Here is a 12,873-nt window from a genome sequence, read left to right as displayed (position 1 = left end):
GGCCCTGGGCAAGCACTCCCTAGGCCGTTACAGGGGGGTGGTCTCAGTAGGGCAGAGGCTCTTGTTGCTGCTTTACAAATCATGGAATTTGAATATTTTGACATTTTGAAATAGAAACGAAACGTACTTATGGAAACAAGGTTATCTTTTGGAATTTTCCACAAACTGGACTTTGCTAATTGTATCCTCATGATGTTGGTAATATGTTCCCTTTCTCCCCTATGTTTCCTGTAAAAGGGCAGTAAAATTCAGAGACTTGATTAAATTGAGGCTGGATTATTGGTGCACATTTGGGACAGAACACTCGGTGTACTTGGATGGTGAATTGGATATGTAGGGTGCAGGCACTCTTGGACTGAATAGCTTCCTTAGTGCAAGCTAGGCTCTTTGGTTTCTGCGAGTGAATGGTTGCGTGCCTGAAGGTCTCACTTGCTCACCTCAAAAATAGGAATGGAACGTTTCCATGAGCATTTATTAATGTGATCTTTTAAAAATTTTTTAATGTTTATTTTTGAGAGATGGAGCAAGGGTGGGGAGGGTGGGGTAGAGAGAGAGGGAGACACAGAATCCAAAGCAGGCTTTAGGCTCTGAGCTGTCAGCACAGAGCCCTACACTGGGCTCGAACCCATGAGCTGTGCAGTCATGACCTGAGCCAGAGTCGGATGCTCAACTGACTAAGCCACCCAGGTGCTCCTCTTATTGTAATCTTTTACACAGTGATTTGCTTTCAGCTGTGGTGTTTGCCTTGTTAATAACAGATGCCAGCTAAGCCTTGTGTAGTTTTAGGATGTCCAGAGATCCCAGTAGTTTGGTAACTTGGATTTGGCTGAGAAGGGGTAGAGGGTGGAATGGGATTTTACATTTTTTTCAACCTCTGTGTGCCACACATTTTCTCGACAACTGAAAACGTATAGTGGATATTTTTCAACCACCTAAGAATGTAAACATGTGAGAGGGACTAAAATATTAATATATTCATTACCAATTTATTAGCAATGTGATGTTTTATAGAAAGTGAATAATCATGCCAGGTCATTTAGCCACTCACCTTTTAAATTATCCTCTGGGGGCATCTGGGTGGCTCATTTGGTTAAGCATCCAACTCTTGGTTTCGGCTCAGGTCATGATCTCACAGTTCGTGGGTTCGAGCCCTGCATTGGGCTCCATGCTGACAGTGTGGAGCCTGCTTGGGATATCTCTCTCTCTCACACAATAAATAAACATTAAATGTAAATAAATAAATGTTGCTGTTTTGAATGGTGCCCCTACAGCTGCATAAGAAATGGTACCAAGAGGGTGATGTCTTCCTGATTTGATCTAGTGATGAGGTGCAGAGACGTTGGTTGATCTTTGGTCTCTTTCTTGGAAATATAGTTTATCAGCTTGGAATGACATTTGACTGCTTTGTCATGGAGGTCTGATCAGAGCACACTAAGGTTTGTGTGTCTCAAAAAAATTCAGAGCTCTTGGATACTGGCTTTGGTTTAATAGCTCAAGTAGTGCTCAGAATGGTGCTCTCGGTGATTCTCTAGACCTTTCCTTCATGTAGCCATCATATGCACATTCCAGGTAGGATAACTTGACAGAGTTCACCAATCCAGTCCTTACTCTCACTGGCCATTCTTAGGAGTAAAGGAGGCAGGAAATGAACTTTTGTTTTTAGCTCAGCTTGTTGTCATCCCAATGGTAGGGGAAGGCCCTGTAAGGAAGTGGGGGGGGGGGGGGAGGGAGATGCTGCCACAGACCTACAACCTTGAGGTCAAGAAAGCTTTCCTGGTTTTGCATTCCTTCTGTTTGTTCTGTGCAGGCCATTGGAAATGCTAAAACCACTCGCAATGACAACAGCAGCCGTTTTGGGAAGTACATTCAGATTGGCTTTGATAAAAGGTACCACATCATTGGGGCCAACATGAGGACCTACCTGTTGGAGAAGTCCAGAGTGGTCTTTCAGGTGAGTGGTGGGACGTGGGCTTCTTTGTACTTTCTCCCATGAATGACATTTACTTGCCCCCTCGTCCACCTCCTGTGCCCAGAGAGCACCTCCTGTTTTGGAAGTGGAATTGGATACGCTTGTTCTTGTGGTTTTCTTTCCTTTCATCAAAAAGGGTTTGTTCGAATACTATGGTCATCTACCCAGTATTGTTTTGAAGTGGGTATTGTTTTCAGTTTCAGTCAACAAACCTAATGAGTGCCTGTTACATGCTAGATACCAGAGATAGGTGAAGAATAAGATGGTCCTATTCTTTGTGGGTTGTAATCTTAGGATTAGAGGATTGTTGTACGGGGTCTCTGGGCTTCAGCCCTCCCCAGGAACCTTACTTTGTAGGTTATATTTTTAAAAACACAAAAAAACACTACTTGGACATGCACCTAGCCCAAAAACTGTCCTCCTCCAGACCCCCTTCAATGGTCCCGTACTTGAACTGGGATGGTGCGTGTCCTGGTCTGAGCCAGCCACACCCTCTTCCCACCCCGACCCTCGGCAGAGGGGACATCCAAAACAGCCTCAGCTGTTTCTCAGAGATGCCGGTCTACATGCTGATGCTTAACAAACATCTAATGATTTTTTTTAACTAGTTTTATTAATTTTTTCCCTTTGTTCAGGCTTTCTCTCCACCTCCCAAATTTTGGTTCAATAGCCCCATATCCTTATCTCACCGCAGCAAAGTAAACAGCCTACTGTGCTGGGTACAGGTCTGATCTGGCTGTGACTCTGTCCAGACTCTTCTCTGAATACTCCTTGAACCTCCTTATTCCTTTGCTCAGGCCTCCTGAAGCTCCCCCCACTGCCACCACTCTGCCAACTTAACACAGGTGTAGCCTGAGTGTCTGCTCTAAGTCCTGTCTCTGTCTTGGACTTGATGTGACTGCCCCAGCCTGTCATGGGCAAGGGCATAGCTCTGACTTAGTCCCAAGCCTCCCAGGGGAGAATGGGAGCCTACTGCAGGCAAGTTATGATCTGTGCAACATGAGCCAGGCAACACGGATATCTGAGCAAGTGTGTGTTGTCTGACCATTCCACTGTTGGCGAAAGAGCAGTGATGTTCTATTTGGGAGAAAAAATACACGAGAGGTAAAAATCTTGAGGCTTGAAGAAGGCCCCATAATAGTGAAAGAGAAGTCCAGGGGTGGGAAGTGAAGGTGGCAGAGGGTGTGGAGGAAAACCTGAGCAGAAGTCCTGACCTCTGTCATGTGACCTCCGGACCCTGGGATTAGAACAAGTGAGGGGACGATCTTGGGGGTCACTGCCCTAAACCTGTTTAACTTTTTCCCTCCTTCAGGCAGATGATGAGCGGAATTACCACATCTTTTACCAGCTCTGTGCTGCCGCCAGTCTCCCGGAATTTAAGGAGCTTGCACTGAGTACGTAACGTGTGTGTGTCTGTCCTCGGGTGGGCTGCTGCAGCACCTGGTGCTACATCTGGAGGCGCGGACTGGAGGAAGGGTGCTCTGCTCAAAGCCTTCTGTCGTGGGTTCTTGTCCCAGCTCTGCCTCTACGTGGGCACGTCTCCCCAGACCTCTTTGAGCATCAGTACTCGATCCATAAAATTGGGCTAATTGCACCCAGGTTGCCTGCCACAGAAAACATTTGAGAGGATCAGAGGCAGGGGGCAGAACAGTATTTTGCAGAACGCAAAATACTTTCCATGCATTGTTTTGAAAAACGTTCCCACTTTAAACTTTGCAAAAAGTATGTCCCCACCGTGAGGATCTAGAGATTTAGCTAAGGCACATCGTGTAATTGAGCTAGTGAGTTTTAGGTCCCTTTCAAGGATGGAGATGAAGAAAAGGAGGGAGGGAGAGGCCGGAGCAGGATGAAGACGGACGGCTGGATGGCACAGGATATGATGGCGTTAGGCTGAGACGACTCTGGTTTCTTCTGAGCAGGTGGGGCGCTGTGGCACCCATGCACGGGAGCGTCGCAGGGCGACACGGAATGACTAAAAGCGCCTCTCCACTGAGTCACCTGGCTGTTGCCATGAGATAAAAAGACAACCTTTCAGTTGTCTGCTAACACTGTGTGCCGCAGGCTGTCGGCAAGTTTAGTTTGCCTGGAGGCTGTTGACATGGAGCTAGGGCAAAGCAAGAGGAGTGAGCAGGCTTTAATTCGAGATGCCACCAACAACGGAGGGCCTAGGCTTGGGGCCTGGAGCCTGGGGCTTTCCCCCTTCCGAGCCCTGGGACTTTGTAAGGAATATTGATGGACTCCGGGCTGGAGTCCTCAAAGCCATCTCCTGACAGATGCGTGTGATGTAGGCAAGCCTGGGGGCCGTGCAGCATCTTGTGTGTGCCAGGTGTCCTGTCTCTGGTCTCTTGGGTGTCTTTTAGGTGAGGGCAGGTTCAGTAGTAGCAGATGGCGTGACGACAAGCTGGGTGTCTAGACAGAGGCTGGTTGGTCTTTGTGCAACTGTGAGAGAAATAGACTGCTGGGGCTTTGCTGTTCGTGACCCAAATCCTAGCTGTCTTGAGGGCCCAACACCAGATCCCCCTCTGACAGCTCCAGCCTGTGCTCTGAGTAGCTAAAACACACCAAGTGGTTCAAACCTCAGTCTGCGCTCTTAACTCTCTGCTTCACTTATGAGTTCCTGCAGCATTTGGTACCTGGGCACGCAGTTTAGCATTGGGTCCTTCGCTTGTTCATCGAACCCTACGAAGGTGGTGGTAGGTACTGCGGGTGTAGTGCTGAGCATAACCGTCGTGGGCCCTGCCCTTGATTAGCTTACAGTCAGTTACAGTGCAGAGAGAGAAGGGTATGCTGAGAGAAGGGTATGCTGAGTGAAGCATAGCGGAGATGGGTCAGAAGGTTCCCCAGGGAAGTAAATGTTTACAAATCTGAATCTCCCCCACTGAAGCTATCAACTTCTTGAGGACAAGGAGGGACCGGTACAAGCCTTGTTTGATGAGCACCTCCCTGAGCTGGCACCTTGGGCTCTGATGTTGGCTTATGGCCGCAAGTGACCAGGAATGTAGGCCACGCTAAGGGCTTTGTCCCCCCACCTCTTTCCTTCCCAAAGTGGGGACATGAGCCCAGCTAAACTTCTCAGAGCCAGCCTGCAGGGGATCAAAACTTTTTTAAAGGTCATTTTTGTAGAAAAATAAGTTCTGGCGAGATCCTTTGTATTTGGACCATTGTATCCCAAATGTAACTTTAAGGAAATAGGAAAAAAAATCCTAATTTTTTTTGCACTTACACAAGTGCACTGAATTAAAAAACAAAAAATAGCTTTTCCATATTCTTTCTCTTGGCCTCTTCCTTGGGCCTCTGGAGCAGTTGAAAACTACCCAATTTGACCCATTTCTTGCACTGTTATACCTATGTGTGCCCCCCAAGAACATCTTGGAAGGAAGCTGAGAGGTGTTGATGTGCTCTTGTGCTCAGGGGTGCAGCTGTGTTTGGCCTCGTGGGTGCATTGGCTGTGAGCTCTGAAGCTTGATATTTAGTTCTGCTGATAACCCTGGCTGGAAACCTGAAGTAAATGAGGGACTGGCCAGTGGTTCCTAGTGGATATTTTATTTATTTATTTATTTATTTATTTATTAAAAAAAAATTTTTTTTTTAACATTTATTTATTTTTGAGACAGAGAGAGACAGAGCATGAACGGGGGAGGGGCAGAGAGAAGGAGACACAGAATCGGAAGCAGGCTCCAGGCTCTGAGCCATCAGCCCAGAGCCTGACGCTGGGCTCCAACTCATGGACCGCGAGATCGTGACCTGAGCCGAAGTCGGACGCTTAACCGACTGAGCCACCCAGGCGCCCCCCTAGTGGATATTTAGACTGCCTTGCCTCCTCCTCCCTTTTCTTCACCTAAAACATGCTACTCAAGTATACAGACGTCTCTGCAAGACCCTTGGCCCAGCAAGAGTTTTGTGTATTTGAGCATAGGGGAGCAGATTTGCAGCCAGTCATCTGTATTTCCCTCTGCCCTACCCTATTGTTGGTGGCCTATTGCATTAAAATGACCTCAGGATGAGATTTAAAGAAAAGTACTCCAGTAAGTGTCTGCAGTGTGAACAAATGATGGTAAAAAGAGGTATAGTGGGCTTATATTTCCTTAAATATAGCTCTTAGGTAATGAGGAATAAATTCTTTTCCACTTCTATCGATAGTTTTATAAAAAGTCTCTCTCGCACAGTTAGAACATAGCCTCCCAGGTGAAGTGCTAGCCCTCGGTCGTGGCCCCTGATGGTCTGCTGCTCTAATCACTGGCCTCACACTTCCTCAGTGGTCTATACACTGACCCAGCATCTGCCTGTTGAGCCAGTTACTAGGGGGCTTTGTGGTATATTTCTCCTTGGAAATGCTGAGTAAAGAGAGAGCCAAACTGGAAGATAAGAGACGTTGCTCAGATGAGATGGTCAGTGATGACTTCATAGGCTGGAAAGGAGAGCCAGGATCCAGGGTGGCTAAGCAGATGGCAGAGAACCTTCTGTTGGGATGTCTCTTACAAGGGTCTGGAGTGTGATGGGGGGACACAGGCGATTGCAAACCTAAAAGCTGATAATCTTGATTGGATTCAAATCATTTAGTAGAGTGAGCTGTAACTGACCCAGGGGACCCCTGCAGTGATGAGCCTGAGCCAGAGGAGGTTCCCCTGGTGGGCCTGAGTTTGGGAACTGGCAGCAGGGAAGGTGGGGGGTCTGACTCAGAACATCAGGTCGTAGGCCCTGGTGGTTGACCATGAAGGGTCTTGGTAGATGCTGAAACTGCCTCCTTTCCTCCAGCAGAGAGGTCTGGTGCCTTCCTTTGGAGTCTCAGGTGCCTGTTTTTCTGGTGTGTCAGCTGATAACTTTTGACAACGAGTTAGGTTGTGTTTATGACAAAACCATATCATAAACAACCCTCTCCACAATCGGGTGACCAAGTAGTGGGCTCTCCCAGGCCTGGCCAAAGTCTGGGTGAGTCTGAGTGATCCCTTCAAGCCCTATGTCCCTCAGTTTGCTTGTCTGAAAAATAGGAATAAATATGTGCAATCATCTTCATGTGGGCCCTGCCAAAATCATCAAAGGAGGTACTTTGAAAGGTGAGTGAAAAGGAAAAATGAACGGATGCTTTTCATAAGCCTTGGAAACTATTGCGTCCTGTGCTAGAGCTTGTGGGGTGATTAGATATAAGAGAGGTGAGTTTGGCACCTTCCAAAGAGACCTTCCTTCCTAACAGTTCGCCTTTGCTGTGGCTGTCAGTGAGCCCGGGGCTCAAGTCCTTCTTCTCCCAGCTCTAGTCCTCAAAGTGTGTTTGGGCTACTCCCCCAGGAAGCCTTCCGTCATAAGCTATGACTGATACTCGGCGCCCCATCCCTGTGGGCAGTGCGGGTCCTGGCTCAGGCTGTGTGGGCAGGGCTTGGGTCTGGCTTCTGCCACTTCCTCGCTGGGCCTGGCAATGTGCACTTACCCAACGAGTGTGGCTTGGAGCAGAGGGTGCAAGGTGGGGAATGGAAGAGACCAGAAAGGAGAGGTGGGCGGGGCCCCTGTGGGCCTGGACCGAGAGTAGAGCTGAGGAATGACAGTGAGGAAGCCGGTGGATCTGAGACCAGAGATGTGGAGGCAGCCCTGAGTCCGGAGGGGAAGGAGGAGGAACCTGCAGCTGCTTCACAAAAGACCCTGGAGGTCCTTTCAGGGTGCTTGACCCCTGTCTTGGGGGCATAGGGGTAGGGAGGGGGTCTCTAAAGGGCTTTATATAGGGTTGCAGTGTGATCAGAGTTACCAGAAATTTGAAAGTGGACTCGAAAGGACAGGAGAAGGAAGGAGACTGGGTTAGTCTTTGGCAACAGTCCCCAGACAGCAGGTGCTGAAGGTCAGACCCCAGCGATGACAGGGGGAGCAAGGAAAGAGACTCAAGAAATTCTTACAGGATCAAACAGGCAGATCAAGGTGTTGAAGGAGGACCGGGAATCACAATGAAATGGCCTCTATGCATGTTTAACTGATGCGTGCTCAAACGGTATGAACTCAGATCAAGGCGAAGTAATTGGGTCTTTACAGGAGAAGAGGAACACCAGCCAGTGTCCAGCTTTGGCATCTTGTCAAACATTGTACATTTAGAAATTCTAAACACTGGTCAGGGTGGTATTCCACAAAGGTACTGTATTTTGTGGAAAAACTGAGACCCCTCCTTGCCCCTTGTCCCCCAGGCTGTTATCAGAGGCCTGACTGAGGAGGAATTCGCTTCTGTTCACCTGTCTGAAGAACTCGGGTGCCCAACTTGGTAGAACAACTGAGGAAAAAACCCGATGAATCCTGTAAATTGAACTACCTGTGACTATTTCATTCACTGCTTTTCACATGCTGGTTTTATACAAACACAACTGTGCGTTCGGTCAGCATGGTGTAACGTTCTGTGTTTCCTTATCCAGTTTTCTCTCCATTTGCCATTGTCAATAAAGGTGATACCTTGAAGGGTTCCACATGCGGCTGGGAATAAAACTTCACCTGGGATGAGTAGAAATCCTCTTGGGTCGTGATCATGGGTAAACCGGGATGCCTTTCTTCCTCTCCTCCCACAGCATGCGCGGAGGACTTCTTCTATACCTCACAGGGAAGAGACACGTGTATCGAGGGTGTCGATGATGCTGAGGACTTTGAGAAGACACGGCAAGCCTTCACACTCCTCGGTGAGCAGCTTCTGAGTGGGAACGGGCCCAGAGGATTGATTTCGTGGAGAGTAGAAAAGCCTGACAGTGTCCCACTTAGCCAACCTTCATAAGCCGATGGGGAAGCCCTGTTGCCCTCAGTGAATGTCATCCCACTCTTACTCCATCCCAACCCTCGGTTCCAAAGTTTAAGAACAGCTTTGTTGATAGGTCTTAAAAATAAGGGATTGTGAGTTGCTCTCTCAGGCACTGCAAGATAGCCCTTTTCGCTTCCTCAGGCCATCAAAGCCAGTGGAGGAAAATGAAAAAGAGCTACATCCTCCTGTGCTGTGGTCTGGGTTTAGAGGCCATGTGTTCTGGCAGAAAGAGCATGTCTTTCGGACCAAATCACCCATGTACCTCAGTCATGGGATCTGAGTTGGAAACAGACTATATAAAGGTCTGGTGGCACCCTCATAACACAATGTCACTTCTGTTGTCACTGTTTCTGTATAGAGTGTAACAGTAGAATTCTTCAAGATTTCTGTATCTTTATGGGCATAAAGGGCCATAGAGTGAGAGAAAACTCCTCTCCCTTGCCCTTTCTTAACTGGGAAGTTGAATAAAGTCCTGGGACCTGCAGCCAGAAGAAAACAAAGTTTGGCAAAGCAGCCTGTAATTCATGAAGTTGCTCAGGATGGGCCTTGTGTTTTTCCCCAGCGCCTTCTGACAGAGGTAGACATTTGGCTTGTGAGTCACGTGACTACCCCAGAGCAGCGTTTCTTAGGTTCTTTGGTGGGAATCTGGCAAGTCTTACCCAATGTCTAAATAAAACCTGGCCAACCAGGACTTGCCCTAAGGTCGATATGGGTAGAACCAGGACTTCATGTGCTGAAATCTCAGTGCTGTTCACTTCTCTGGATAACCAGTGGGTAGACACAGTTTGTCTTTGGTACCCGTGAAATAATCGGGACATAAAAGCCACACTGTTATTCCAACAGTTGATGATTATTAAAAGATTATTAAAAGTATAAGAGGATTTTAGGGGTACAGAAATAGCAGGTGCAAAAGAATTGCTGCTCCCTTTAGGGCAAGGAAGAACAGCTAGTATAGGAACTGTTGTTGCCTGGCTGAGATGTCAGTCCGTGGTTACCACAAGATGGGGTGAAGGAACTTGCCGGAGGGTGTGGCCATTGCTGGTCGGTCTGCACAGGGAGCCTGCAGGTGCCCCAGGGTGCGGTGGAGCCAGAAGGTCTCAGAAGCAGCTGCTAATGGGGAGACCGTGGCTTGCAGGCATCGCAGCGGCTCATCTGGGGAGGTTGCCGTGCTGCCGGGATGAATGATAACTGTAACGGACCAGAACCAAGAACAGGCCTGTCTCCTTGCTGCTCTTGCATCACTGAGTCACTACAGTGCTCTTTGACCAAGCTGGACATTCCACCATGGGCAAAGGGGAAATGTTGACAGGGTCTAGCTCCAGTATTGCAAAGTGGGACAGATTTGAAACCGGTAATAAATTGATAAGTGGCACCCCTGACCTCTCCCACACCCCATCACCATTGTAGTCTTCAGCTGGGAAGCCGGTTTGGAGGGGACTTGATGCTAAGCAGGGTAACAGTCTGCCCAGTTTGTCAGGAGGAGGCCCCTAGTGGCTGCCCCTATATTGCTACTGTGAGCAGTGGGGGCACACTGATCGGGGGAGAAGTTGGTTCCCTCCAGGGCCTCTAAGAAACCTGGGTACTTGTGTTCACAAAGCAAAAGGCATTTGCAAATCTATTGTAATAAGCCTTTCTTCTTTGCTCTTCAATAAACTTGTCTACTTTTTTTACTCTGGGCTTGGCAAACTTTGTTAAAAACAGGATTATAAATATTACTTGGGGCCCTTTGAGTCACGTGGTTTTTGGAGCAGCTATTCAACTTTGCTGCTGTAGTGTGAAAGTGGCCAGAGACACAATGTAAATGAATGGGCGTGACTGTTCTAATAAAACTTTATTTACAAAAATACACTGTGGGCTATAGGTCATAGGTTGCCAACCTGTTTTACTCCTTCAGTTTTATTGTTTGGTTTTTGTTTACTAGTGCAGGAATCCTAACTATTGTTAGGATTTAATAGTCATTTGATATCTACGACTTACATTCCTACCATGACAGGGTGGTGAAGGCTTTGGAAATTGACAAAGCATCAGTTTTTTGTTTTTTTTTTTTTTCAACGTTTTTTATTTTATTTTTGGGACAGAGAGAGACAGAGCATGAACTGGGGAGGGGCAGAGAGAGAGGGAAACACAGAATCGGAAACAGGCTCCAGGCTCCGAGCCATCAGCCCAGAGCCTGACGCGGGGCTCGAACTCAGGGACCGCGAGATCGTGACCTGGCTGAAGTCGGACGCTTAACCGACTGCGCCACCCAGGCGCCCCAACAAAGCATCAGTTCTTAAGGATAAGTGAAGGAGAGAGAAAAGCGATCTGTCCTTAATGGGAAGGCCCAAATGCCCACTTCCTGACTAGTACTTCCAAGAGGACTTACTTGAGAGCAGGACACTCTGAGCTCTGATCCAAAGCCTAGTACGAGCCTCCTGTCTTGTCTGGGGTAACAATCTCTGGCCTTTAACCTATCTTATTTTCTTCAGTCTTAATCAGTTACAGTAAATTCTTTGGCCTCGAGCTCTTTGTTTCTTAATTAGATTAAATGAAACTAGATATTTGAATGGCTCCTGCATTTCTGTAGACCTTTGGGAATACTGGCAGTCTGTGTAACAGCCGTCAGTTCACTTCCATTATTCATGTTCCTGAGCCACCCGTGTGCCAAGGCAAGAACAGGGATTCATTATATTGCTATTTCTTTGTATATTTTAAAACTTCATATTAAAAAATTAAAAAATAAACCCCTGCCCCTATGAAGCTTAAACAGCAATGGTCATCTCTCATTAATAAAGTCTAGGATCCATTTGTCCAGTTCATGCTTGGGTTGTCCACTTTGTGGATGGTTTTTAATCCTAGTGGGTGACATCTTTACCATCCACTTATATTGGTGTCACTTTTTTTTTTTTTTTTTTTTTTGGCATGAGTAAAGTATTGCCTTAAAAATTGCAGCTGGAGAGAAATATGGGAGACTACTGTATTATTTCTTAAACTGTGGGGTAGGTTAACTAGTGTTCTGTTACTCTGTAGCCTGTTTTTTTATAGGTCTGATTTTGTATTCAAAAATAAATGATAATGCCTTAAATCTAAAGATAAATTTTAAGAGATCATGCATGTCTTTGATAACTTAGGTACTCAAATGCGGCATCAGGTGTTTGCTGCCCCAGTGGCTGCAGGTCCGGTGTGTCTGTAACTGAAGGAGCATGGAGCACGGCCCCAGCTGAGAGCCAGCTGGCTGTCCAGCTCCAACAACAGCACTCCCAGAAGTTTCTCCTCTTCCTCCCCCGTTGGCACTTGGGATGTGGGACACAGATGTTTGCTGGATATTGCGTTTGGAGAGAAGTGACTACAGATAAATGGCCATTGTTATTAAACTCATGAAAACATCCATAAAGTATTCGGTCGAGATGAAGACGAAAATGAGTCTGTGTGATTGCTGTCTCTCCTTTGCTCTTAGAGAAGTTAAAATGGTAGCATAACCCATCTGGTTTGAACAAGACAATCAGAGTGAGGATATTTCCCTTTTAGCCCAGGGAGCCCCTTTGCCCTGTGAGCTGTTACTATGAGCGGTAATTACTTGGTGAGGAGCCTGGATCATTTTAGGAGTCGTTGGCCCAGGAAGGAAAATCAAGGAAAAAAAATTTTTTTAAGTCCTTAAAAAAAGGGTAAAATGTCCTTTCTATCCTACCATGGATGTTAAGTGTCATTCATTCTTCTTTTTTTCAGGAGTGAGAGAGTCCCATCAGATAAGCATTTTTAAGATAATTGCTTCTATCCTGCACCTTGGAAATGTGGAGATTCAGGCTGAGCGTGATGGTGATTCCTGTAGTATATCAGTAAGTTGCACACCAACACCCAAGATAAAACATACACAATTTACTCTGCTCTTACAGTTTTATACAACTGAAATGTGTTTTTACACTCAGAGGACTCTCAGAGGTTATTTATTCTTAACAATAATGGCTTCTGTTCTTACTGATAATTTTTTAAAAGAACACATCCTTTTCAAATCAGTTGCCATCAAATTTCTGTCACCGAGGGGAGGGAATTTAGGGGCTATTAAATACTTTTTTTTTAATGGATTGCTTTTCCAAGTACACTGAGGTCCATGGAATTCTACAGAGTGTTACCAATCCATGAGTACTTTCTGAACTCGTGACTAAGGTCC

General features: G+C 46.8%; 1 protein-coding gene across 2 annotated transcripts in view; it reads left to right on the top strand.

Moving 5' to 3' along the window:
* Positions 1–12,873, top strand: part of MYO5B (myosin VB) — a 338,549-nt gene that overhangs the window by 197,938 nt on the left and 127,738 nt on the right. For both annotated transcript variants that reach the window (XM_019464074.2, XM_019464075.2), the window contains exons 6-9: positions 1,808–1,951; positions 3,282–3,363; positions 8,503–8,610; positions 12,432–12,541. In XM_019464074.2, coding sequence (XP_019319619.1) covers positions 1,808–1,951; positions 3,282–3,363; positions 8,503–8,610; positions 12,432–12,541 — 444 coding nt within the window. The remainder of the gene's footprint in view (positions 1–1,807; positions 1,952–3,281; positions 3,364–8,502; positions 8,611–12,431; positions 12,542–12,873) is intronic.

This window comes from Panthera pardus, unplaced genomic scaffold (assembly GCF_024362965.1).
Source record: "Panthera pardus isolate Hobbes unplaced genomic scaffold, ASM2436296v1 HiC_scaffold_15, whole genome shotgun sequence".
Classification (NCBI taxonomy): domain Eukaryota; kingdom Metazoa; phylum Chordata; class Mammalia; order Carnivora; family Felidae; genus Panthera; species Panthera pardus.
Note: the sequence above shows the minus strand (reverse complement) of the source record. Positions and strands in the feature narration are given on the sequence as shown.